The sequence below is a fragment of the Sebastes umbrosus genome, chromosome 22, assembly GCF_015220745.1.
Source record: "Sebastes umbrosus isolate fSebUmb1 chromosome 22, fSebUmb1.pri, whole genome shotgun sequence".
Taxonomy (NCBI): Eukaryota; Metazoa; Chordata; class Actinopteri; order Perciformes; family Sebastidae; genus Sebastes; species Sebastes umbrosus.
Window position 1 is genome coordinate 11,720,311 of NC_051290.1, and position 25,685 is coordinate 11,745,995.

General features: G+C 40.8%; 1 protein-coding gene across 4 annotated transcripts in view; it reads left to right on the forward strand.

Moving 5' to 3' along the window:
* The window catches only part of LOC119481460 (phosphofurin acidic cluster sorting protein 1-like), a 68,721-nt gene that overhangs the window by 38,004 nt on the left and 5,032 nt on the right, over nt 1-25,685 (forward strand). For 2 of the 4 annotated variants that reach the window (XM_037758370.1, XM_037758373.1), the window contains exons 2-20: nt 1,231-1,318; nt 3,315-3,404; nt 4,867-4,992; nt 11,030-11,174; nt 11,261-11,352; nt 14,179-14,256; nt 16,742-16,801; nt 17,716-17,876; nt 19,064-19,157; nt 21,265-21,348; nt 21,617-21,738; nt 22,411-22,546; nt 23,147-23,251; nt 23,345-23,451; nt 24,647-24,801; nt 25,100-25,210; nt 25,301-25,403; nt 25,490-25,532; nt 25,610-25,652. In XM_037758370.1, coding sequence (XP_037614298.1) covers nt 1,231-1,318; nt 3,315-3,404; nt 4,867-4,992; nt 11,030-11,174; nt 11,261-11,352; nt 14,179-14,256; nt 16,742-16,801; nt 17,716-17,876; nt 19,064-19,157; nt 21,265-21,348; nt 21,617-21,738; nt 22,411-22,546; nt 23,147-23,251; nt 23,345-23,451; nt 24,647-24,801; nt 25,100-25,210; nt 25,301-25,403; nt 25,490-25,532; nt 25,610-25,652 — 1,943 coding nt within the window. The remainder of the gene's footprint in view (nt 1-1,230; nt 1,319-3,314; nt 3,405-4,866; nt 4,993-11,029; nt 11,175-11,260; nt 11,353-14,178; nt 14,257-16,741; nt 16,802-17,715; nt 17,877-19,063; nt 19,158-21,264; nt 21,349-21,616; nt 21,739-22,410; nt 22,547-23,146; nt 23,252-23,344; nt 23,452-24,646; nt 24,802-25,099; nt 25,211-25,300; nt 25,404-25,489; nt 25,533-25,609; nt 25,653-25,685) is intronic. The other 2 variants (XM_037758371.1, XM_037758372.1) reach the window with 2 other exon arrangements.

Below are 25,685 nucleotides of genomic sequence, written 5' to 3' on the forward strand. Positions count from 1 at the left end.
GGTCTGTTTCAGTGGTTTGCTTTCTTTCTCTAAAGCCCTGGAGATGAAATATTGAACAGACTGACCCTTTGGCTGCACAGCTGCTGTTTGGGTGTTTGTGTCTTTTTCTCTGATTCCATTTCACTTCTTTAAGTGCTTCTGGTCTTTTATGCATCTCTGAGTGTGTACCTTGTGTGTATTTTTGTGTGTAAAGTGGTAGGAAACTTGTGGCTGATTGTTTCTCCACAAATCGAAGACATCAAGCATCATTTTGTGTTTGTGTGCGCTGACGTAAGTGACGGCTTCAGCTGGAAAAAAGGACACTTTTGCAAAAAATAGCGAACTGTTTTCAGTCCCATCGGGGGCATAATTGAATCTTTTTTTTTTTTTTAACAGCTTGTCATCAGAAACAAACACTAAGCTGCACTAAAGGCCTCTTCTAGTGTCACTTTTCATTTTTATTTCTGCTGTAGTTGATGGTCCGCTGGAGAGTCAGAGAGGGAAGATGAAGCAGAAAGGGGATGACACATGCTGCTGCTTTTCCATTGTTTTCGTGCAGTTGCAATAATGTGCAGTAACTCCCCAGCGAAGCTCTTTTCATGCGTCATCAATCAAAAATAAACACAAGAAACTTAGAGCTTGTCATCAAACCATGCATCGTTTTAGAGGTTTGTTTCTGTTGTCTTTGAATTAAAGGTTACCTTTTGACAGCTATCTCATCCATTTTGCAGTTTCCCAGAGGAATAAATGTTCATCACAAGGAATTATACAAGTAGGGAAATAAGGAGCACAAACATCTGAGTGTAAAGAAGTTAAGCTCTTTGTTTTCAGCTTGTTAACTGTCCACTTCTTGACCAAACTCTGGCAGCTGACCAGAGGCTGCACAATTTTACATTTTATCGAAATCGCAATAGGGCCTACTACAATTTTCAAACCGCTGGTTGACGAGGAAATCGCAATATTTGTTAAAGGTGAAAAGTGTGTCAAAATACCATTTAAAATTAAATATTGTGGTGCTGCAGAGATGTTCTGGCCTACACACTACAGACTTAAGAAAACGTCTTTGTTTAGTACAGATCCCCCAAAATCACACCATAATCATTTTACTATCTTTATCAATGTCAAAATGTGCATTCTCTCTCTCTAATATCACAAATCATATCGCATCTGCAATATCCACTGATGGCGTCAACATTGGGCGGAGCACCATGATGTTTTCTAATAAGTCGTCTTTTTGTGTTTTGTCTCCAGGCTGTTCAACCTGACTCTGAAGAAGCTGATCATGCTGAAGGAGCTGGATAAAGACCTCACCTCCGTGGTCATCGCTGTCAAACTGCAGGTACGACATATCTCTACAGTGGGACAATAGAATGGACAGAACAGCAGGATGGTAACCATAACAACCCTAACTGCTGAAATACATTTTTGGTTTCATTCACAAAAGCATACTTCTGTACATGGACATACAATCCAAAATAACGTGAAATGATCCTATAATGAAACAGAAAGATAACTGACTTATTTAGGTAACCTTAAAACTATGCCTGATACCCCAGTTTCTCCCAATTTAGGATATTTAATCATGTAGACCACAACATACATTATTTACCGGTAGTTTAATCAATAGAACTGTTTAGATTTATTTTTTTATTTTTTGTTTCTCTCTTATACTTGTATCTATGTTTGTTCTATACCAATAATAATTCATTATTTCTATATTTATCACTATTAGTTTTTGTCAATCTGTATTTATGGCAGGGCCCGGATAAGGAATAGTTTGGGAGCTCTGTTTCTCTTGCCACTCCAAATGTTAAAAGGGTTTTTGGGTATATATATATGCCTATTATGTTTGCATATTGTATTTTTCTTTTTTTTTTTATTCTTTTGACATTGGGTACGGCTAAATGTGACATTGTTTATAGTTTTTCTTTTTTCTTTCTGCTCCAAGGTGAGTGTAGTCCATGTTTAGGCAGGTGGGACGGGTAGTGGACATGTTCTTTGTTGTGTATATATATTTTTTTTAAAATGGAAGTATTATTTTAAGTGCATGTTCAACATTTCCAAATAAAAACATTTGTATTAAAAAAAAAAAGAAGCTTAAAAGTTGCATTAAATTTAAACATCCAAATCCCAGTGAACCTAAAAATGGTAATAAAAGTAAAGAATCATTATTATCATCATCGCAGCAACAATGTTAAAATATTATAAGCCAAAAAACAAACAAAAGTAACACCAGAATAAGCATATCATTCATAATTTTTACTGAATTAATGTCTGATTATCTTTCCTGGAATTAAATAAAGCCCCATCGGTGACGTAGTCAACAGCTTTTCCAGCTTCACTTCGATTTGGCAATTATTTCTTTGGCTCTAATCAGCATAATTGTATTTTAGGACTAAAAGAATTTCCCTTTCTTTAAGTGAGCCAAACCAGTAGTTCAGTAGATGTTGAAATGCTGCTGAATAAACCACAAAATGAGCATATTTTTTTAAAGTTTCTTTTTCTGTAGGAGTCGTTTATCATTTTGTCGAGTCAGGTTATTGGATCTGGACTCACTTCCTCCTCTTTGTTTACAGCCAAAATACTTCTGCAACTCCTCCACAGTTGTGTTCTCTAAATGACCTTTTTTCTTATTCTTGAGGGGAACAGTTAATGTTTCTTAGTATTAAAAGTCTAGTATTCAATTTCTTTACCATTTGACACCTTTCTGACTGCAGAGGTAGCCAAGTTGGTAAAAGTTAACGTGGATATTGTCAGATTTGGTCTGCTGATGTTCCACAAAATACAGTTCAGATGGGAAAATAAGAGTTTATCACTGTTTACTTCATCTGGATTTGATGTATTCCTTTAATTCTTCACCTCTGCTGCTCTGTTGCACTCTTTGTGTGCTCTCCATCATCTCCATCTTGTCCGTAATTGAAGAAAAACAACAAATTCCTTCTAGTTTTTGACACATGATACAATTTAACGCTCCCGGTTTCTGCTCCTTAGCTTGTTTTCACTCGTCTCCATCATCTCCATCTTGTTTTTCTATCTCCGTAAACCAATTATTTCTCTGCTGTTTCTGTCCCATTTTAATTCTTCTTCCACGCAGCTCAATCTTCCCTCTCTTCCCCCCTCCTATCAGTCAGTTTCCTCTTCTTCACCTCCCTCTGTCTCGACCTCCTTTTCCTCCCACGCTCCTCTCGCTGCATGTGGTTGATGAGGGTTCATTGTTTTGACTCTGCTGGAGTTAGCCGGGGGAGGCTAACAGTAATCGTTCCATCTTCTCCCCAGCTCTCATGACGTTCTCTCTCTCTCTCTTTTGTCTCTCGTCTTTTGTGTCGCCTACTCAGGGCTCCAAGCGGATCCTTCGCTCCAACGAGATCCTGCTGTCCTCAGCGGGACTGACAGAGACCGACCTGCAGCTCACCTTCTCCCTGCAGGTAAACACAAACAAAAGGTTCAGTGGGGTCAGCTGCCTGTCAGTCAACAGCAAACTTTGTTCTTGTACTTTTAGATAAGAAATAAAGAAATTCTTCCTTATGAATAGTTGTACTCGCATTAACAAAAATGCATTCACTCAAATGCACTTAAATTCTTAAAGGTCCCGTATTGTAAAAAGTGAGATTTACATGTCTTTTATGTTGTAAAGCAGATTTAAGTGCTATATAAATACTGTTAAACTATCAAAACACTCAATATACGGAGAAATACACACAGCCCGTATTCAGAAATTGCGCGTTTGAAACAAGCCGTCAGGATTTCAGCCCATTTGTGATGTCACAAATATACAATTTTTAGACCATTACACGGTTTTAAACGTAAACATTCTAAATGTGTCCCAGTTTATTTCCTGTTGCAGTGGATGTAAATATCATCAGCTGACGGGAAGTAAACATGGACCCAAACTGTTGCCTAGCAACGCAATTCTGTTGCAGTGAACTAAAACGGAGCGTTTCAGACAGAGGGTGAAAACAGGTATATTCAGGCAGACAGTATGAGGAAAATAAAGTGTTTTTTTAACATTACAGCATGTAAACATGTTCTAGTAGAAACACAAAACACAAGTATGAACCTGAAAATGAGCACCATATGGGACCTTTAACTCTAAAGGTGGAAATGTTACAAGAGGTAAATGATCCAAAGTTAACATCTTTGAAGTCAAGCTGGACTATTTAAGAAGGTGTAATATTTACAATGTTCATCATCTTCTTAACATGTTAGCAAAAGAACAAAGAAAATTTAAATGTAAATATTTTGGCTAACTCCTTTAATAGTGTGTTTATCCAAAATCAGCATCTATTAATTAGCTTTTTTGTGTTGCTACGTGTAGCAAACATCAGACCCCTGCATGCATCGACACTCATCCAGCGTTTTACATTCACTTCCTCTGTGCATTCAGGCCGAGCACGGTTAATGTAACTCCCAGCGGGGTTTCCGCTGCTCTAAATCATCCTTTCCTATTTCCACGTTTCTAAATGCTGCTAAAAGGTCAGGGAGTTTCTCTCTCTGGATCTCAGCGTGTTCAGCGAGCCAGGCATTATACATTATACATTTAACTCTGTACAGCAGCAGCACTGCAGAGAGGAGGCCTATTAAAGCCGAGCGGCGGACTGATTTCACGGCTTTGAACATTGTCACAGGCGTCGGTTGTGTTCCATTTATAGTGCAGCCGGTGAGATCCGTAATGACGGGTTATGTCATAGCGAGGATGTGACTAAGTGGTTCGACACTATAGGACGCCGGACACAGGTCAGCGGGTGTGACCGACTTATGCAACGATCGGCCTGATTATCACGACCTGGGGGAACAAATGTCACCCGTCTGAACCCGTCTAGCGAGTCGCCCACCTGTCAGCTGTTCTGTGCATGTGTTCGCTTACTGTATGCGTGTTTGTACCCGCAGTACCCGCACTTCCTGAAGAGGGACGCCAACAAGCTTCAGATCATGCTGCAGCGACGGAAGCGGTACAAGAACCGGACCATCCTGGGCTACAAGACCCTGGCCCTGGGACTCATCAACATGGCCGAGGTATCACAGCTCCACTCAACTCTTAAACACTGGAATGCAACATGGCACTGTTCAGGGCCTCACAGAAGTGATTTTGTGATGTGTTCACATTTTTTTCCCGTTAGATTTGTTAGTATCCAACATTTCTGCATTCATCACATTTAAACCAAAAACAATTAATAGCATTTTGACAGCAAGTTAGTTATTCCAGGTGTTATTGTTATTATTAGTTTATTATAGGGTAATCGATTAAAATATTTAATTCCATGATTGTCCATAGTTAATCACAAATTAATCGCACAATTTTTATCTGTTCAAAATGTACCTAAAAGGGAGATTTGTCAAGTATTTAATACTCTTGTCAACATGGGAGTGGGAAAATATGCTGCTTTATGCAAATGTATGTATATATTTACTATTGGAAATCAATTAACAACACAAAAAATTACAAATATTTTCCAGAAACTCTCACAGGTGCTGCATGCAGCATAAAATATATGCTCAAATCATAACATGGCAAACTGCAGCCCAACAGGCAACAACAGCTGTCAGTGTGTCAGTGCGCTGACTTGACTATGACTTGCCCCAAACTGCAAGTGATTATCATAAAGTGGGCATGTCTGTAAAGGGGAGACTCGTGGGTACCCATAGAACCCATTTTCATCCACTTATCTTGAGGTCAGAGGTCAACGGACCCCTTTTGAAAATGGCGCATTATTTAACCTCCTTCGCGACAACTTAGTATGACATGGTTTGTAACAGTGGATTCTTTAGGTTTTCTAGTTTCTTATGATGCCAGTATCTTCACTCTAGCTTTAAAACTGAGTCCGCTACAACCCCCGAAATATCGATTGCGTTAATGCGTTAAAGAAATTAGTGGCGTTAAAACAATTTTGCGTTAACGCGTTATTATCACGTTAACTTTGACCTGTTGTTACTGATAATCAATTAAATATTCAGCCCAGGGCTACAACTCACAATTATTTTCATTGTCAATTAATCTGTCGATTAATTTCCCAATTAATTGATTAGTTGTTTGGTCTATAAAATGTCAGAAAATGTTGATCAATGTTTCCTAAAGCCCAAGATGACGTCCTCAAATTTCTTGTTTTGTCCTCAACTCAAAGAAATTCAGTTTACTGTCATAGAGGAGTCAAGAAACCAGAAAATATTCACATTTAAGAAGCTGGAATCAGAGAATTTGGACTTTTTTCTTTAAAAAATGACTCAAACCGATTAATTCTATTTCAAAATAGTTGGTGATTAATTTGATAGTTGACAACTAATCGATTAACCGCTGCAGCTCTAATTCAGTCGATTTAGTTATTGATTAATCGTCTAATTGTTTTTCTGGACTAACTGTCCTTGTTTCAAGATGACCTCATTGACCGTAAAGTACAATAAACAGTGTCGTCTTGCAGCTGCGGACAAAACTATTAGATTTATAGGGACACTAAGAAAATGGGTTTGCTGCTGTAGAAAAAGTCCTTGTATTTAATTTAATTAAAGTGTAAAACAACAAAAAAAACTGAACCAGTTAATTTGAACACTGTTGCAGGATAGGCAGAGTAAATGCTCTTCTTTCCAGCTGCTCGCCACATTGTTGTGTACTTTCAGCACCTCCACAGCAGCAGATGGAGGTTAAGCTGCATGTTTGAAAGCAGCTGCGAGTTGTCGAGTCAGCGGATTCTCGTCCTCTTCTGCCACACAAGCGTCCCAGCTGATCTGAGCTGTTGACCCAACAAACTACCGGTCACGGGCTCATTTCCCTAAACAGGCTGCCTCTGCCTTCTGCTTCAGCGTCACGGCAAACTGATTTCTAACCTAATATCAGCCAGAATATAATGAAAGGTCTCCTCTCATGCAGATCTATTCTTCCAAATTGCTCTTTTTATTCACAGCGCTGCTTCTGAAAACATATTTACTGCTAACCTTCATTTAACCTTCACCCAAACTCAATTCAAGCAAGTGCACTTTAAAGTAAAACTCTGATTTCGATCTTTGGCCTCGCGTTCTTTTTCTCGGCCGCCGTAAAATGTCGCCATAAATGTCGCCATAAATCAAACTCCCAATAAAGTTTTAGCCTCCTCGCAATTCTTCGTCTCTCATAATATGAAACCGTTATACAAGGGCTGTGATTTACGGTGTCTGTACTTACGGGCGCACATGTGGATGTTCCTCGGACTTTATGAATATCAGGTGGTTCGCGAAAAGACCTTGAACAAACCGGCTCACAACAAAACAGACAGACAAGGACATAAAATACAGACTTGATGAAGAAGTGTGAAGAAAAGAGTCTTTTATCAGGAGCAAATGAAACATAATACAACAGAATAAGCTGAATAGAGAAACAGTTCTTGTGAACTCTGAGTCAAACTGCACAGAAAAGGCTTTTTTTAATCTAAAATAGTGCGTTGCTCCAGTCTTTGGCCTGCTGACTATGCGAGGCCGCCCCTGCATGTAAAATAAAGTCAAATTTTATTCATGAAGCTCTTTCAGCAGACAGGTTGTGCTTTGCAGAGGGCAAAGGACACCAATGCAGACTCACACGCATGATAGGTTCAATCTCATTTCCTTCGCAGGCACAGTAAAAGTCTGAACTCTGCCCAGAGCTGTGTGTGTGTCAGAAGAATAGCATGCTATAGGGTACACACTCACTCATTCATGCAGTCCTATCGGAAGTCACAGAGATATGTCATTTTGACGGTGCTGCTTTAACATGACAGTAGTTTCCACTGACTCGTTGTGAGGATGAACTGCTGAACCAGGAATGTGTTGCCTATAGACTTGCGCTCTTACAGAGTACAACATTGTAAAAGCCACAAGAAGTAATCACAGAACAATCCCATGTTTAATTTTCCCTCATTTCCCATGATTCTCTTGAGTCATCACTTTAAAGACGTCGTCATGTTTATCTGCGACATACTAAAATGCAGCTGGATTTAAGGGTAGACCTGCAACCAACAATTATTTTCATCATCAATTAATCTGCCGATAATTTCTTGATAAATCATTTAAAGGGACAGTGTGTAGGATTTGGCGGCATCTAGTGGTGTGGTTGCAGATTGCAACCAGCTGAGTACTCCTCCGCTCACTCCTCCCTTTCCAAGACTGCGGTAACGTGAGCCGCCCAGTGCAAAACGCTGGTAACGCCATTCTCCTCGCTCAGAGGCCGTCCTTACCATAATAACACTACTTTAGGAGCAACGGAAGTCAGACGGCGGCTGGCGGTACCACGGTTTTGCACTCAGCGCCTCACGTTACCACAGTTTCATAAGCGTGTCGGAGAACTACGGTGGCCTTCAGGTAATGTAAAAACGGGAAATGCTCTCTCTAGAGCATACTTGTATTTTGGGTTTCTACTAGAATATGTAGAACATTACATTACATGATTTAATGTTCAAAAAATGCGTAACCCTTTGCTTTCCCCTTCTGTCTGAAACGCTCTGTTTGAGCTCCACAAATATATTACGCAAATGTGTTACTTGGTGTCATCACCACGTTACGGACTTCAATCAAGGCATTTCAGGCAGTTCAGCAGCAGTGTTTCTCCCTTTGGCGTTGACTTTGGGCTTTGTAACTTTGCAGACCTTTTACATGCACAAAAAAACTATAAACACACGAAAGGAAAGGGAAAATCACAAAAGCATAATAGGTTCCCTTTAAAGTCAAGAAAAAAGGAAATAGGGTGCAAACTGCACACTAAAGTGTCCCTTTAAAATTTGCAAAGTTTCCGGTTTTATTGAAGTCACTAGTTAAGGGAGGTTGTAAAAAAAATGACTGGTTGTTACTTTTATGTGCGCCTTGAAGTCACCACTGAAGAAGTAAATGTGAGTGTGATCACATAAAAATGACGGGTTCTAAAATGTTTTTTTTTCATTTATGGTTCATGTGCTTTTATGATGCTGAAGTCATCTTTAATTTTACTGAGACTTTTAAGGATAACTGTGTTGCTACTGCAGTTTGTTTTGCCAACAACACCCATAAAGATCTTAAGTAGCCAGAAACTTTTGCTGCACCGTTTCCTTGGAAACACATTAAAAAACTGCTTATATACAGTCTATATACAGCCGACAGTGTATGCAGCCTTTGCAGTTGCTCCTGCTCGTTATTTTTTCAAACTTTTAGCTTTGTTCGATTTGTTTCATAGTAACTTATTTAAGCTGCGCCCTCTCTAAACATGCTTGTAGAGAGACTTTTGGTCTGTTTGTTCACTGTGGAGTTACTCCTTTCATTCCACTTTTCAGCATTTAGTATTTACTTACGTATAAGCATTCTGTATTTACTTAATTGCACTGTGGTTATTTGTTATATATTGCACGTCTTAATACAAATATTTATACATATTTCTTATATTCCCCTTTTTAATTCTCAATATATTATTAATTTAATTAATATATATTTCAATTATATTGTAGCATTATGTACATAATTTACATGTTATATACACCTTTATTTATATTTTCTTGCATTTCATTATGTTTATGCAATAGCAAATGTAAATGCCCCAATTTCCTCCTTTGGAGCAATAAAGTATTTCTGATTCTGATTACATATATATATTATATAAGCAATTTTCAACACATTTTTAATCATGCAACATTTCATTTATCTAGCATTTTCTCTGCCTCAAATTGAATTTTGGTTCCCCACTGCCACCCGGATCACGTAACGCTGTGCTGTAATGGAAAATGAAAAAAAGTCACATTTAAACGCTGTTATTATCTGCGTGATAGAATTTTTTAGAAAGAATTCACTGCATGTTTCTGCGCATAATGCATTTCATTATTCAACGCAGTAGTTTGACTCTGTGGGCTCTTTTTTAATGGATTTTTTAAAGCAGTGCCAGAGTTTCAGAAGATGAACCTGAAGAGGATCTCAGGCTTTTCATGGTGAAAACTGGCACCAGTGTTCCTCATTGAATATGTGCATCTTTGTGATTGTTGCCTCGTCAGATTTGCATAATTGTCTTCCTGACTGGAAAATGGTTCAAATTAGCAGCTGCAAGCTGGAAGCTACCGACAGCATTTGAAGCATCTGAAGCAGGTTAGCTGAACCTGAGCCAAGCGACTGGATGTGCGGCAGTAATGTCTATCTTTAATGTGCGGCTCAGGCTGTCTCCATAATAAGCTGCTCAGACTTCATTAACTCTCCCGAGTGTGACCAGACTGCTGAGAGAGGCTGGATGTCACTCAGTTAGACGCACAAACACACACGCTGGAGACGTGATGCTGCAGAGAAATTCATATGTTTTCTGTGTCGGTGACAGCTTCTGGTTTCTTTTAATCCTAGACTGCTATTTTTGTTTATCGTCTTCGGCCTTGTTTTTTGTCCTCGTTCCTTTATCATCCTCTTCTCAACATCTGCTTCACGTCCGTCCTCATTTCTTTTCTCTCCGTCTAACCTGTCTCTCTGTGTTTCTCTCTTGTCTACAGAGCATTTATTTCCGTCTCTCGTCCTCTAATGCTGTTTAAATTATGTCCTGTGTTTATCCCTGCTGTGTCTATACAAAGACGATCTCTTTTTTTTATATATTTCTGGTAGAAGTTTATGCATCTGACTTTCTTATCTTCAATAATTGTCTTGTTTCCATTTGCATGCAAATATTTTAGCATCCAGATGCATCTCATTTAAAGGGATAGTTCAAGGGGTTTGAAGTTGGGTTGTATGAGGTACTTATTCATAGCCAGTGTACAATAGATGACCGTGCCGACCGTCATCTACTGCAGGTAATACACTGACTATGGATAAGTACCTCATACAACCTCACTTCAAAACACCCGAACTATCCCTTTAAGTAAAAACATTAGTTTATTCAAACCAACTTTCAGAGTTAGGGAAAAATTAAGAAACCTGTACGAACAAATCTCCTGAAAGCACCACTTTGACAAAAACATTTAAATATTTCACTTTGTGCTGCCCCAAATTTTCTATTTTTAAATGTTCAAAAGCATCACGTGAAGAACACGGCATCATCTCGTGTGCTTTTTCTAAAAGTTTAATGAATAAAACCGACAATGCAGCTCGCTCCAACATTGTCTGTCTCCTCTGCATCCAGGTGATGCAGCACCCCAGCGAGGGCGCCCAAGTCCTGGGGCTCCACAGCCAGCTGAAGGACGCCTCGGTGCCCGTCGCTGAGATCAGAGTCTACTCCCTGTCCAGCCAGCCCATCGACCACGAGGGACCCAAAGCTAAGATGTCTGGTAAGCACATCATTTTACCACATCTGTATGTCTCTCTCTCTCTCTCTGTCTGTCCTCCTCTCCACTAACGTCCTCCGTCTCTCCAGATCGCTCTCCGGACATCGACAACTACTCCGAGGAGGAGGAAGAGAGCTACTCGTCGGAGCAGGAAGGCAGCGACGACCCCATTCATGGACAGGTGAGTTTCGTGAGGCAAAAACAATGTGGTTGCATTTGTCCTTAATATGTCCTGTGATGTACGGTTTTACATAGCTCTGTGCTACATTTTGTTAAGTCCTGCAGTTTTCAACAGTAAATTGTATGCCTCTGCGCCGGCAACAGCCGTGGCCAGAGAAAGGCCGCTGCTACGGCGTTGTCCAGTCTGGGAGTTGTCCATGTTTTTGTCTTACAACTTTAACCCTTTCACAGTGTGTTTTCTGTTCGTAAAAGTTAATGATAACCTTTTTGGTTATCATCTCCAACCTCTCGTGTCACTTCTGGTTCATATTCCGTACTTACATCCAGTCCATTCTTGTGAACGCGACATCTCAGGAACGCCTGAGATGTACATAAACGTCCACTTGGACTCAAGGATGAACTGATTAGAATTTGATGGTCAAAGGTCAAAGGTCAAGGTCACTGTGACATTACGTCTGTTCCATTCTCGTGATATCTCAGGAACGCCTTGAGCAATTTCTTCAAATTTTGGCACAAATGTTCACTTGGACTCAAGCATGAACTGATTGGGGTTGCTGAACTGAAGGTCACTCTGACCCTTCAAAACACGTTCAAGAATACAGGTTCTAATTAATGACCACTTCACACAAATGTCTAATTGGATAAAATGATGAAGTGATGACATTTTGGACAGACATGGATGTAAACTTCACCTTGAATGGTTGGCGGAGGCATACAACCGTGAGTTTGTTTAAATATTAAGGTCATCTTTTAAAAAGTTAGTAAAAGTTATTTAAGCTTTATGACGTAGAAAAATGTATAACATCGAGTTATTTTTCTGCTTTTAATGCCCACGATTTCCATATTTATTAACATTTTAATATTCCAGCATGTAATAAAGACCGCATGCAAGTTTTTTGGCGATGTATGTCCACTCTGATTAGTACAGAGCACAGTTAGTGGTGAAATATAACACATCCTTTCGGCTTTCCATGCTGTTGGTCAGAAAAATCCTCCCTAGAACATGTAAATGTGTGTGTTTCTCATTCAAAATGAATAGTGTCTTTGTCTTTGGCCACACCACTGCCATCTTTATTCGTCCCTGCTGCAGAGGTTGAATGAGCTAGGGACAAGTTCAAGTTTTCTCTTTTATCATGTCACCTTCTTTCTCTCGGCTTATGAGAGAGAGAGAGAGGGTGACGGTGCGAGGGGAATCGGCAGCACCCATCGGTGCGAGGAGATTGGAGGAGAGCTTGAAAGGAGCAAACAGACAGCGGAGAGAGATAAGAAGGGAGCAACAAGGCTTTGGAGGTCGGATTGAAAAGGCTGAAAGGAGGGATGAGCGGAGGGAGAGGAGGGAAGGAGGGGGGGAGTTGATGGTAGAGGGGTGAGGGAAGCTGCTGCAGGACCGAAGCAGTGAGACGAGACACAATAAAGGGAAAGAGAGCAAATCGGTCACGGCTGCTTTATAATTAGGATCTTTTTTTTTTGGTAGTTCTGGCCGTAATAATATAGTCACTGAGTTAATTGCTAAAATCTGAGACCATGGCAACAGTCACTAAAAAACTTAAACTGACTTAAAGGAGGACTTAAAGGAACAGTGTGTAACATTTCATTTTGGGGGATGTATTGGCAGAAATTGAATATAGAATTATAATTATGTTTCCATTAGTTTATAACTACCTGAAACTAAGAATCGTTGTGTTTTCGTTAGCTTAGAATGAGCCCTTTATATCTACATAGGCGGCCTGACTTCCGTCGCTCCTAGATGGCTTCTGTAAAGGAAGGAAGGAGTGAGTGGAGGGGTACTCGGTTGCAATCTGCAACCTCACCACTAGATGCCGCCAAATCTTACACACTGCACCTTTAAACACACGCAGTCTGACCTCTTCTGTTTCTTGCCCTGTTTGACTTTGTTTTAGCAATGTCACCATGATCCCAGACCTCAGCAGTACAATGTTATAACCGATAGAAACAATAGCCAAAATGTTTAAATTGAAAAATAAGGCTGGTATTTTTCTTTATGTCAAAACTAAGAAGACCCTTTCATAGTCCATATCTCTAAACGCACTGACTCCCTTAACCTGTCTGTTCACCTGGTTTCTACTAGGGCTGCACGATTTTGAAAAAATATCTAATTGTGATTATTTTGACTGATATTGCAATTGGAGGGAATAATAATTTTTACGTAATTATTCTTGTGATTTCGATAAAAGTTTGATTAATTGTGCAGCCCTAGTTTCTACTAAAGTTGTAAGTCTTTAAAAAAGGCTCACAAACTTTTTTGAATGTTTCATACATACTTCAGAGTTACATTGTGATTGTGGTTACAATACACATTTAATTCCATTTACATCCCAGAAATATATATTTACTCACAGGTAATTTGTAATAATTCAACATGACAATAGTATCTCTGCCCAGGAAGAGATGGTTTTTCCATTTAATTTTTAGAAGTCTCAGTATTTCTCTACAGCAGGGCGCTGAAGTTTTTATCAACACGTCACTCAAACAAGAGTAAATAGTGCATTTGTTGGGGACTATTTTAAGCTGTGGATTAATATACTACATTTGCACTGGCGCTTATCAGCAGCACCCGGACAGTGTCCTGTTTATGGGATGGATTACAACAAATCACAATGTCACCAAGTGCAACAATAGAAGCTCCCAGACTTTACTTGTTCGTCGGATCAATTCATTGTTGCTTTTGGTCTTTTAATGGGATTTGTTGACAGTTTAAAACCTCTCTCTACTTTCTCTCTTTTGCTTTCCTCCTTCCCCGATCGGGCATTTTTCCTCTCCCTCCTTTTTTCCCTACTTGCTCCTCTTCCTTCTCCCTCTCTCTCAGTATCTATTTGACGAAGAAGATGAGGTGAGGAAGAAGAAGCCGAGGCGCAAGCTTCCTTCCAATGCCGCCATCACCAGAGTAAGAATCGCCTCGTCTTCCCTCCCTCCCTCCCTCCCTCCCTCTCTCCCTCCCTCCCTCTGTCTGTCTGGTTTTCTATCTGGGCTACTTGAAAGCAATTTGCGACCAAACCTGCTTCGTGAAACAGCCCTTTCAAAATAAAATTGATTCGACTGGACTCCCCAACCTTCCTCCTCATCTGCCTCTTGTCTCACCTCATTCAACCTCTCCTCCTTATCATCCCTCCTCTCCCTCCCTCTTCTGTCGTCAGTTTTTCTATAAATCCATTTTCTCCCTCTCATTCTCGGTAATTCAGGCCAATTTTCCGGGAGGAAAACATTGAAACAAGTTACCACAAGCTCCCACAATAACATTAACCGCTTCCTGGGGTGCATCGACACACACGCACACACACATATACATACACTCAGCAGGAGCACAGATTAACACACTACAATGTGTGTGCGTGTGTAGCAGCAGGAGTTTGTCCCAGCAGGTTATTAATGGAGGTCTCGGTGAGATTGTCACTTCTGCTACCCAACACCACCGCCTGTGGTCAACACACACACACACACACACACATAAAATAACCATCATTTCTGCACCGCAGGAGTCGAAGAACACACACACACACACATATTGAACATAAGCACACACTCAAAAGGCATTACAGCAGACCCTCTGCCCTGTAAACACACATAGAGAAACTTTTATGTCCTCAGCAGAGTCCAGTATAAGGTCGACCCTCTCCACTATCTAGCTGCAAGTTAGGACACGACCTCCAAAACGCAACAGCTCTCTACAGCCACTCAGACGTCCACTCAGACGTCCACTCAGACGTCCACTCAGGTTGCTGATGAAAGCTGAGTTTTAACCAAAAACACCCAGATTTTAACTTGTAAGAAGATGTTAAAAAAACGAAGATGGCGACCGCCAAAATTCAAGATAGCAACGGCCAAAAACCAAGATGTCGACGGCCAAATACCAAGATGGCAACGGCCAAAAACCAAGATGTCGACGGCTAGAAAGCGAGATGTCGACGGACAGAAACCGAGATGGCGACGGCCACAATGCTGAACTCAAGGCTTCTAATCATAATGCTGTGAGGGCAGTAATGTGAATAGAGGTGGAGCCAATGTAAACACCATGAGAATTATCCTATAGCATGATATTTATAATTCCATATCAATATAGTATATCACCCAATTTTCTGCTAAATCATTTATGGATCGAATGGGGCGGCAGTAGCTCAGTCCGTAGGGACTTGGCTTGAACTGAACCGGAGACCCTCCGGTTCCCGTCCCCGCACGGACCAAGTAGTGAGTGTAAACTGGTAGCTGGAAAGATGCCAGTTTGCCTCCTGGGCACTGCAGAGGTGCCCTTGAGCAAGGCCCCAAACCCCCAACTGCTCGGGGCGCCTGTCAGGGGCAGCACCCTCACTCTGACATCTCTCCATTAAAGCATGTATCTTGTGTCCTGTTTGTGCATGTGTGTTTTTAGGGTCTGTGTGTACTGTGTAAAAAAAATAACAGAATGAAAAAATTGAATTTCCCCTGAGGGGATCAATAAAGTGCCTTCTTCTCCTTCTTCTTCAAATAACCAGATAGAAATGTCTGTCTTTAACTAAATAAGCTTTCATTGTTTGTTGCTTTATAGCGAGTTTCAGTTCATTGTTTAGCTGTCCGACTCGCAACTTCACTGTTTTGGTTCACTCACCACTCTCATAGTGTCATGTTTGTCTGCAGCAGAACCCACTGTACGCAACCTGCTTAGCACCAGACAGCCGACGGACAAAGTTAGCAACTAGCTGGGGAACATAGTGGAGCATTTAGCAGCTAGAGAGCCAGATATTTCCTTCAGGAGTCGGTGGAGACCAAAAACGGAGCTAAAAGAGAGTGAATATTGGACAGGTGGACACAAACACGACTCCAAATGTTCTCTCCAAATTCACAACTTGTTTCACCATCCCCCAAGTGACCAAGAAATCAATTATTGCAGGGTTAAAGAAAAGCAGCGGTTGGGCCAAAAATAGTTCATGCAGCTGAAGATCCACTGCCTTTTATAGAACAAGACAGTCGAGCTAACAGTCATAATTTCCAGTCTTTTTTAAACTTCAAAAGCACATTTCAAAAACACCCTGAGCTGCTGAGTCACTTTTCATAAATTGTACATGCACTATACCTTTCTTTTCAAATAACTCAGCTTGTTAAATAAATAAGCAACCCTTTGTACTTATTCAGGCAAACATCTGCGATGGGAGGCGTCGACTTGACAACCTCAATAAACACGCACGCTCTCACGTATTCCATTTTAAATAACACGAGCTGCAGTGCACGGAAACATCTGCAGAGATAACACTTTTGATTTATGTGACATGCAGAATGGAGTATCCATTAACTGCTGCTGTCATCTTTCTCTACGCCATACATCCCCCTCCCTCACACATAAAGAAATACGAGCATCCACCTCCTCATCGTCTCATGTTGTCCTCTTTCTTCCTCCACAGCAACCCAACATCAAGCAGAAGTTCGTCGCCCTGCTGAAAAGGTTTAAAGTCACTGATGAGGTACGCTCTTCGGCTTTCGCTTTCTCTCCTGATGTCTCACACTTCATTCGCGAGGTTCAGAGTGTCTATTTGCTTCAGAGGTGTCGAGGCAGAAGTCGACATGTATTTCAGTTTGGGCTTTTGAAGACACGGAGAGGTGTGTGGGAGAGATGTGGCAGAACAACTGAGATTCATCTGAAAACACTAAACATTGTTGATTTAAAATAGAAACAGAAATGTGTTCAATGTGTTTCTGGAGTGATTCCACCAGAATGTGTGTTTTTGATCTCGCACTAATCACACTTCTGTGTATATATCCATCCATTATCTGTAACCGCTTATCCTATTTGGGGTCGCGGGAGGTGCTGGAGCCGATCCCAGCTGGCATTGAGCGAAGGCGGCGTACACCCTGGTGAGATCGACAGACTATCACGGGGCTGACACATAGAGACAGACAGCGATTCACACTCACATTCACACCTAAGGGCAATTTAGAGTCAACAATTAACCTTGGACTGTGGGGGGGGAACCGGAGCACCCGGAGCAAACCCATGCTGACACGGCGAGAACATGCAAACTCCACATAGAAGGGCCCCAAGCTGTATTCGAACCTGCGACCCTATAACTGGGTACGGCTGATGTTAAATTAAACAGGTCACTGCACTGTAGCATGTAAACATCTCACTTCTTTCACTTTTACTTTTTCACCGCCTGTGAAGTCTCAGACTTGCAGAGCCTTGTGGGTACATTTTTGATGTCAACAGGAAAAACTGTTTAGTATCACTGTTGGGATCAGCACATCTCTCGTCTGTAGGGAGGTTATTATTACTGCTCAGGGGAGCAGGTTGCTGACACATTATATAACCTTTTATATGTGTGAACAGAACTGATCAAAGCTACATGTTGATCACTTGTGTCCTCTGCGTCTCGTCCAGGTTGGTTTCGGCCTGGAGCATGTGTCGAGGGAGCAGATCCAGGAGGTTGAGGAGGACCTGGACGAGCTTTACGACAGCCTGGAGATGTACAACCCAAGCGACAGCGGGCCGGAGATGGAAGAGACCGACAGCATCCTGAGCACACCCAAACCTAAGCTAAGGTAGCGGATGTAATATCACTAATCACACACATCTACAATACACTACAGTGTCTTATCTGTTGTTTCAAACACTTTGCTGCTGAATGCTTCACTAGGACTCCTCATAGTTCTCCAGTGACAATTCAGAGCTCCCTCTGTTGGTGAAAACTGCTCATAGCAGTCATAATGAAGTTTATTTGAGGTTTCCATGAGCCAGAATTGGGTCAGTTAACTTCCATCCAAATGTAAACCAAAACCAGTGGTGGAAGAAGAACTCGGATATTTTACTGAAGTTAAAGTAGAAATACCATAGCTTAAAAATACTTCATTTCAAGTAAAAGTATTGAATTAATAATGTTATTTAAGTAAAATTACAAAAGTTTTAACAGCAAAATGTAATTAAAGTATAAAAAGTAAAAGTACTCTTCTGTTTTTATCATTAGCAAATACACATAAGAGCTCTTTAATGTTGTAGTTTGTCAATGTGGAGCCAATTTTTGATACTTTGTACACTACTGGGTAGATTAGTAGTATAGTACTGCATCATATCATGCAATCTGATCATTTAAAGTGTCAATGTAGTGGAGTAAAAAGTACAATATTTACATCTGAGATGTAGCGAAGTAGAAAGCAGCATAAAATGGAAATACTCCAGTAAAGTACAAGTATATCAGAGTTGTATTTAAGTACATTCCCTGAGTGAAAACCTCAGAATATAAAAAATAGTTTCAAAAAGTAATGTCATTCCCAATATTTACTTTAAAGCATAAGTTTAAGCAAGAAAGTCAGTTACCTTAAGTGACTTAAACTCACAACTGGTGTTCTTGTGATCCTAATCACTATTTTTTTTTAAAGTCTGAGTAGCTGAATGAGTCAAAAAATATAAAAGCTCTTTGTTATGACCCCCAGAGAGGCCAATAACAGAATCAAAGAGTAGCAGATAAACTATTTATAATTGTCTCTTCACTTATTTTTAGTCCTGTCTTGTGATCTCAGCCTCAATTTTGCATCAAAATGTGATACAGCACTCGAAATAGCTCTATTTGATGGTGTTATAATAAGACGCTGATGAGCTGTTCTTCCTCTTTTATCTTTCTTTTGTGCCTTTCACAGTTCTGCTAATGTTATTAGTAACACCTGTACTTTCAAGTCAAACTGCCAGCTGTGAAAGACAAGATTCTTATGTTTCTGTATCTCTGTGTGTTCAGGCCCTTCTTTGAGGGAATGTCTCAGTCCAGCTCCCAGACGGAGATCGGCAGCCTGAACAGCAAAGGCAGTTTGGGTCGAGACACTTTCAGCCCGGTGAGTAACTCAGAACCGCGGGGAAGCAGCAGCTGCAGCTGCAGCAGCAGCAGGACTATCGCTCATGTGAGCTGTGGGGCGTTCGTGTGGCGCTCAAAAAAACCTGAACCGTTTGTTGTTGTTTTTTCCTCTGTCTCGCCGGGAGATGAGAGCAGTAAATATTTATTGTTCCCAAAGGGCGTCTGACTTCAGACATGACCTCATTTAAACTGTGCTACAGGTGCAATACACTAGGGATGATAATAATTCATAATTTAAATTAAGAATTAAGAAAGAATTAAGAATTTTAACGGGTAAATGCTATCGCATTTAATCTAGTGGTCTATCTTTAAATTATATTCTCACAAAATATTTCATATCAGATTTTCTAAGAAATTTAAGTTAGTATGTGCTTGTTATTATCAATTTAGATGACGTAACCATATCTCGATATATGATTTTATCACGATATGATTCCATTAAAAGACGATAAATCATATTGAATTATCGCCCAGCCTTGATTTTAAGCATCTGGTGCGATTGTTCAGTATTTCAAGGGATCATCTTTAAACTGAACCAAACCTTTTGCTGTTTTATACTCAAATTAATTTAGTTTTGATCAGAGATTTTAGATTTAATTTTTATTGTTTCCTTTTCTCTAAATGTAGTTGGTTTTGCTTTTTTTTTAGTTTTTCATTTGCACTTATTTTTTTATTTATTCATTTATTCTTAATGCGAAAAACATAGAAGAGATGCACACACTTGTTTTATTGTAAATTATTTTCTTTTCATGTCTGTTCTAAACATAGTTAAGAGATACTTCTTCATTGGTAATACTAATATTCATATTACATAAACATGAGCAGCATATCTCACCTCTCATATCATCAATGAACCTACCACTGTAACTGCAGCATTAACCAAACAATAAACAGGTGTAATAGAAATAAAAATGAATACAAAAAAAAGAAATGAAAGTAAGAGAATGAAAAAAGAAATGACTAAAGTTCTGGCATCGCCCCGTAAAATTATTTATTTATTTATTGTAAAAGAAAAACATTTTATGCATCATGGCAGTTGTTGCCTCATCCCATATTTATAAACTTATTCACATAGTCCTTACCGAGTAAATAATTTCACAAAGTGCTTCACACTCACAGTTTCCTCATGGCAAGATAATAAAATAATAAAACAGTGTGCACTAAATAGCACACAGTAACATAAAACAGTGTAACAATACAGCACAAATTGAAGCAGCACAAGCTGGAAAACATCGTGCGGCTCTGCATTGATGAGAATCTGAAGCCAGTGGAAATCGCCCAGCGGGGAGGCAGCGTGCAAATAGAACATTTCACAAATGTTTCCTTAATGGAGCAGAAATCCAATAGCTCTTTGACGGTCGCCATCTGCTCAATAAAAAGTGTGTTTAATCTCGTCAAGCTGAAAGGATTTCAAGCTACATTCAACCAGCTGCAGTTCCTCTTTTCATACTGATAGTGAAGTAAGCCTTTTAGTGTTGCGACTGCTGTCTGTCTGCACACACTTCATAAGAAGATGTTTGTTGTGGAAAAGTCTGCCTTCATTTCTTTTAACAGTTTTAAACCTAATTTATTAACAAAATAGCAATTAGAAAACTAATATCTTTTGGACATGGCTGCTGTTATGTTAGATTGGTTAGGATGCTGCATAATGACATCTGTTGTTATAGTTTCATTTACTGAATCTCGAGTCTCATTAAAGGGATAGTTCGGGTGTTTTGAAGTGGGGTTGAATGAGGTACTTATCCATAGTCAGTGTATTACCTACAGTAAATGACGGTCGTCACGCCCCCAGTTTGGAGAAGCACACAGGAGTGACTGTACAGAAGCAAAGCAATGTACTGCTGTGGACGGGGGCAACAGCGAAACGTATTTTAGCCACCTTTTGCTGCCGGCGCCGTCCACAGCAGTACATTGCTTTGCTCCCGTGCCAAACTCCTGTCTGTTTCTCTAAACTGGGGGCACGCCGACCGTCATCTACAGTAGGTAATACACTCACTATGAATAAGTACCTCATACAACCTCGCTTCAAAACACCTGAACTATCCCTTTAAGCCTGTGAACTGACTGTCGCTCCTTCGTCTCACCAGCAGGGGGAGCAGCCTCCTATAGAGAAGATGAAACTCTCTCGAAGCCGCAACCTGGATGAGGCCCTCTCTGAGACCGACACACTGGTATGACTCTTACAATGTGTGTGTGTGTGTGTGTGTGTGTGTGTGAAGGAGAGAGAGTTAATGGAGTGTCGGGATCTTTGCTAATATCACTCCGAGGGGGAATTTCACTGCCATCTGTGCTGCAAGTGAGACAGATTGAGAGAGACGGAGAGAACAGAAGAAAAGAAAAGGGATGAAGTGTCAGAGAAGATGGCTTTAGGATTGCCGGCATCTCCTTTTTCTGACACTGATAGTCTGTCATTGTGTGTGTGTGTGTGTGTGTGTGTAGGAGCTAACGGATCAGGAGCTGTTTGCTGAGGTGGGCCCCTGCATCACGGTGTCAGTGGCAGAGAAACCCCGTACACCTATGAAGAGCAGCAAAAGTGAAACCCAGGCGATGCCATCGCCACGGTAATGACTCACCCCATATTATAGAAAACACATTGCATTTATTTATGCATTTCTATATCTACATTTTTATCATTTATGGATAAATATTTTGAGCAACCTTGATATTGTCGTGTTTTGGCTTTATCGTTGCAAGAAATCACTATCACTCTTTTCTTTGTCTGTTCCGGCCTAGAATTTACTTTTATTTCTTTATCCTCCGGGACAATGCACAATGATCAACATCACTGTTAATGTGCCAGTGTTCCCTCTGCCTGATGTTAAAATTGGCCATTAAAATAACAAATAAAAAACACACAACATATAAAAATTAGAACAGGAGTAAGCAAAAGATGTTGTCAACAGCTGGACAGGATAGAAAAGCTCAGTGGAGTAAGGCAGCATCATGCAAAGTAGGACATTTAGAAAGCAGGTAGTTAATACAAAATGTTAAGCATATAGTCGGCACAAACAGTTAAAACATGACAACATAAAATCACATTACAGAAGAAAAAATATAATATACACAATAAACCCAGCACTAAAAATAAAGAAACATTAAAAAGTAATACGATTAACACCACAAAATCCCATCAGTCAGTTTTAAAGAAACTTGCTGGTGCTCCAATATCACAAGATGATGCCATTTGAGCTTGTTTTTTTTACGTCCTGCCTTCCTTTTTTTTCACCCCGCAGGTTGGACGGAGGCCACACGCCCAGACAGAAGCGCATCAGCACTCCCATGAAGGAGAGACAACTGTCCAAACCTTTGAGTGAACGCACCAACAGCTCAGACTCTGAGAGATCCCCGGAGCTGGGACACAGCACGCCGGTAAGTTAGCATCCTTTTCAGGTTCTTATCGTAAGCTACAGCGTCATTTTAAAGAGGACCTATTATGCTTATTTTCACGTGCTTACTTGTATTTGGGGTTTCTAGTACAACCCCCAATCTTAAAGTTCAAACTTCACCTATACCGCTAGGCCGGTATTATGCACATTTGTTACATGGTGACATCATCACGTAACGGAAGAAAAGGCGGAACTTCAAGCGAGGCTTTTCAGGCAGTTCAGGAGTAGTGTTTCTCCCTTTGGCGTGGACTTTGGACTTCGCAGTACTTTTACATGCACAGAAGACTATATAACACACTAAAGGAAAAGCACAAAAGCATAATAGCTCCTCTTTAACCTTGCATAAAGACATAAATCATCAGGTAGCAGTTAAGGGATTTACTCTTTGTTCTGTGTTGTCCTCTACTCGCCCCTTCTTGTCTTTTCACAAAGTAAAGAACACAAATGCGTCCTGATAATCTATGACTCGCCTGCAGCTCAGAAATGAATTATGTATGTGCTGATGAGTCATCTGAGGAGTTAATGTGTTGCTGTAGGGGGGGTTATGTACTCAGCATGTGTGTGTGTGTGTCTGTGTGTGTAGCTCCTGAGGAAGGCAGTGTACGACCAGCTGAACCAGATTTTGTTGTCGGACTCTGCGCTCCCAGAGAGCCTGATCTTGGTCAACGGCACCGACTGGCAGGGGCAGGTAAGTGTGTGTGTGTGTGTAAAGCATTTCCCCAACAACGTTTAGTGGGCGTTTTTCATCATGCATCTTACCTTTTGTGTGTGTGTGTCGCAGTATGTTGCAGAGCAGCTGCAGGTGCAGAGACACCCGGTGGTCTGCACGTGTTCGTCGGCTGAAATCCAGGCGGTGCTGTCGGCTGTGCTCACTCGCATCCAGAAGTTGTGAGTGCTTTTGTGAAAAGCTGACATTCAAACACACACACAGAAAACACACACTATCTGAGTTATAGCGCCCCTTGGTTTGCAGGATGACTCATCTCCTTTGTCTTTTTTCCTGCTTCAAGCCTTATTTTCTCTGTTTTCTGTCCTCTGTTTGACCCTTTTCTCTTCTTCTTCTCCTCCATCCTCCACATCTCTCCCTCCTCCTCGTCTTTGCCCTTATCTAGAGCTTTACTTCTCTTTGTGCCAAGACAATACTTTTTATATCTATCTCATCTCTCCATCCCTTCACCCTCTCTCTTCCCTCTCTCACAATATTCATTTTACTTTATTGGACTTTGCCAAAGCTTATAAAGGAAAATAGGGGATAAAGAAAAAGAAAGCAATGGTGATTGAGATACAAAGTGGTTATATACTGTAAGAAAGAAATGGTAAACATTAAATATGATCATTATATATCTTGTGTAAATCCATTCTGAGACAAATACATTAATGTTAGAGGCTCAATGTGGTTTATACAGAACAGTGTGTTTTTCACAGTGGGGCAACCTCCACATCTGAAAAGTGAAGCCAATGCTGAAGTGCCTTAAACTTGCATTTTCTCTAATAGCCAGCAGGGGGCGACTCCTCTGTTTGCAAAAACAAGTCTGATTGTATAGAAGTGAGAAAATGAGCCTACTTCTCACTTGATTTATTACCTCAGTAAACATTGTAAACATGAATTTATGGTCTCAATCACTAGTTTCAAGTCTTCTTCAATACAGCATGATGTTCATTTAGTAAATTATGGTCCCATTTAGAGTCAAATAGACCATAAAGCAGGGGATGCTTTAGGGCGTGGCTACCTTGTGAGTGACAGGTCGCTACCACGGTGTTGTCCGATCTGGGAGTTGTCCGTTTTTTCGTTTTACAACTTTAACAACTTCTGGTTGCTGGCTCATAGATAGAATGCAAGTTTAAGGCCGTTCCTCACTGGCTTCACTTCTCACACCCGGAGGTTGCCAACTGGACAAAACAAGTAATTTAAGGACGTAAATGTCCTATTTGAATTTGTAGCTGTGTGATTTGTTTTCTTGTCTCCGCTGTTTACTGTAATCTGTTTTTCAAAGGCTTTGATGGATGAGACCGTGTGGTGAAGCTCTAGTCCAACACAGCACTGATATAATGCCTCTCTCTCTCTCTTTCTCTGTCTCTGTAGCTGTAACTGTAACTCGTCCATGCCCAGAGCGGTGAAAGTGGCGGCGGTGGGCAGCCAGAGTTACCTGGGAGCCATCCTGCAGTTCTTTGTCACGCAGCTCGCCAACAAAACGTCCGACTGGCTCAACCACATGCGCTTCCTGGTAGTGCCTCTGGGTAAGAGATTCTGGTTGTTGGCGATTAGGAAAGTGCTGCATAGTCATGCTGCAGCAAAGGTTTTATTATTTTCTGTCTGGGGAGTGACAAACCTCTGTTCTATCATTTTCCAGACAGCCGTTACACACAGTGTGCTGATTTAGTTTAGAGAAATATTGTCATAGTGTCTCAGTAGCTTGAAAGCTGCAGTTGCGCCTCATAAAACGATGGCTTCATTTTATTTATTTATTTGTTTGTTGTTGCTCAATCCACTTTCTTTCTTTTCTTCCCTTCACTTTTTCTCCATCTCTTTCGTCAGGCTCTCACCCGGTTGCCAAGCACATCGGCGCCCTCGACAACCGCTACAGCTCCTCCTTCCTGGACGGGGCGTGGAGAGACGTGTTCAGCCGCTCCGAGCCGCCGCAGACAGGTACCGCCCGTCGCAGGGTACAAACACATTGCAACCTCAATGGGTGATGATCTCACAATACAGACACAGATCTCTCCTTGTCACCTCCAGATCAGCTCGATGTAGCGGCGAGAATCTCCCAGTACATTAGCGGAGCCACGGTCACACACCAGCTGCCCATCGCTGAGGCCATGCTCACCTGCAAACACAGGACGTGAGTACAGACGCCGCACAAACACAAACCACAGCAGCTACTCTGTTTGTTTCTTCTAATCTTTGTTCTTTCTCTCCTTTTTCCAGGCGAGATGAAGACTCCTACCAGAAGTTTATTCCTTTTATAGGGGTAAGATTTTACTCCTGAATTGATGGATTATTGCTGATTATTTGGATATTTTGCTGATGTCCCTTCTTGTTTTCCAGGTAGTGAAGGTTGGTCTTATCGAGTCTGGTCCTTCGCCAACAGGTGAGTGTTTGGAAGTAGTTTCAACACACGTCT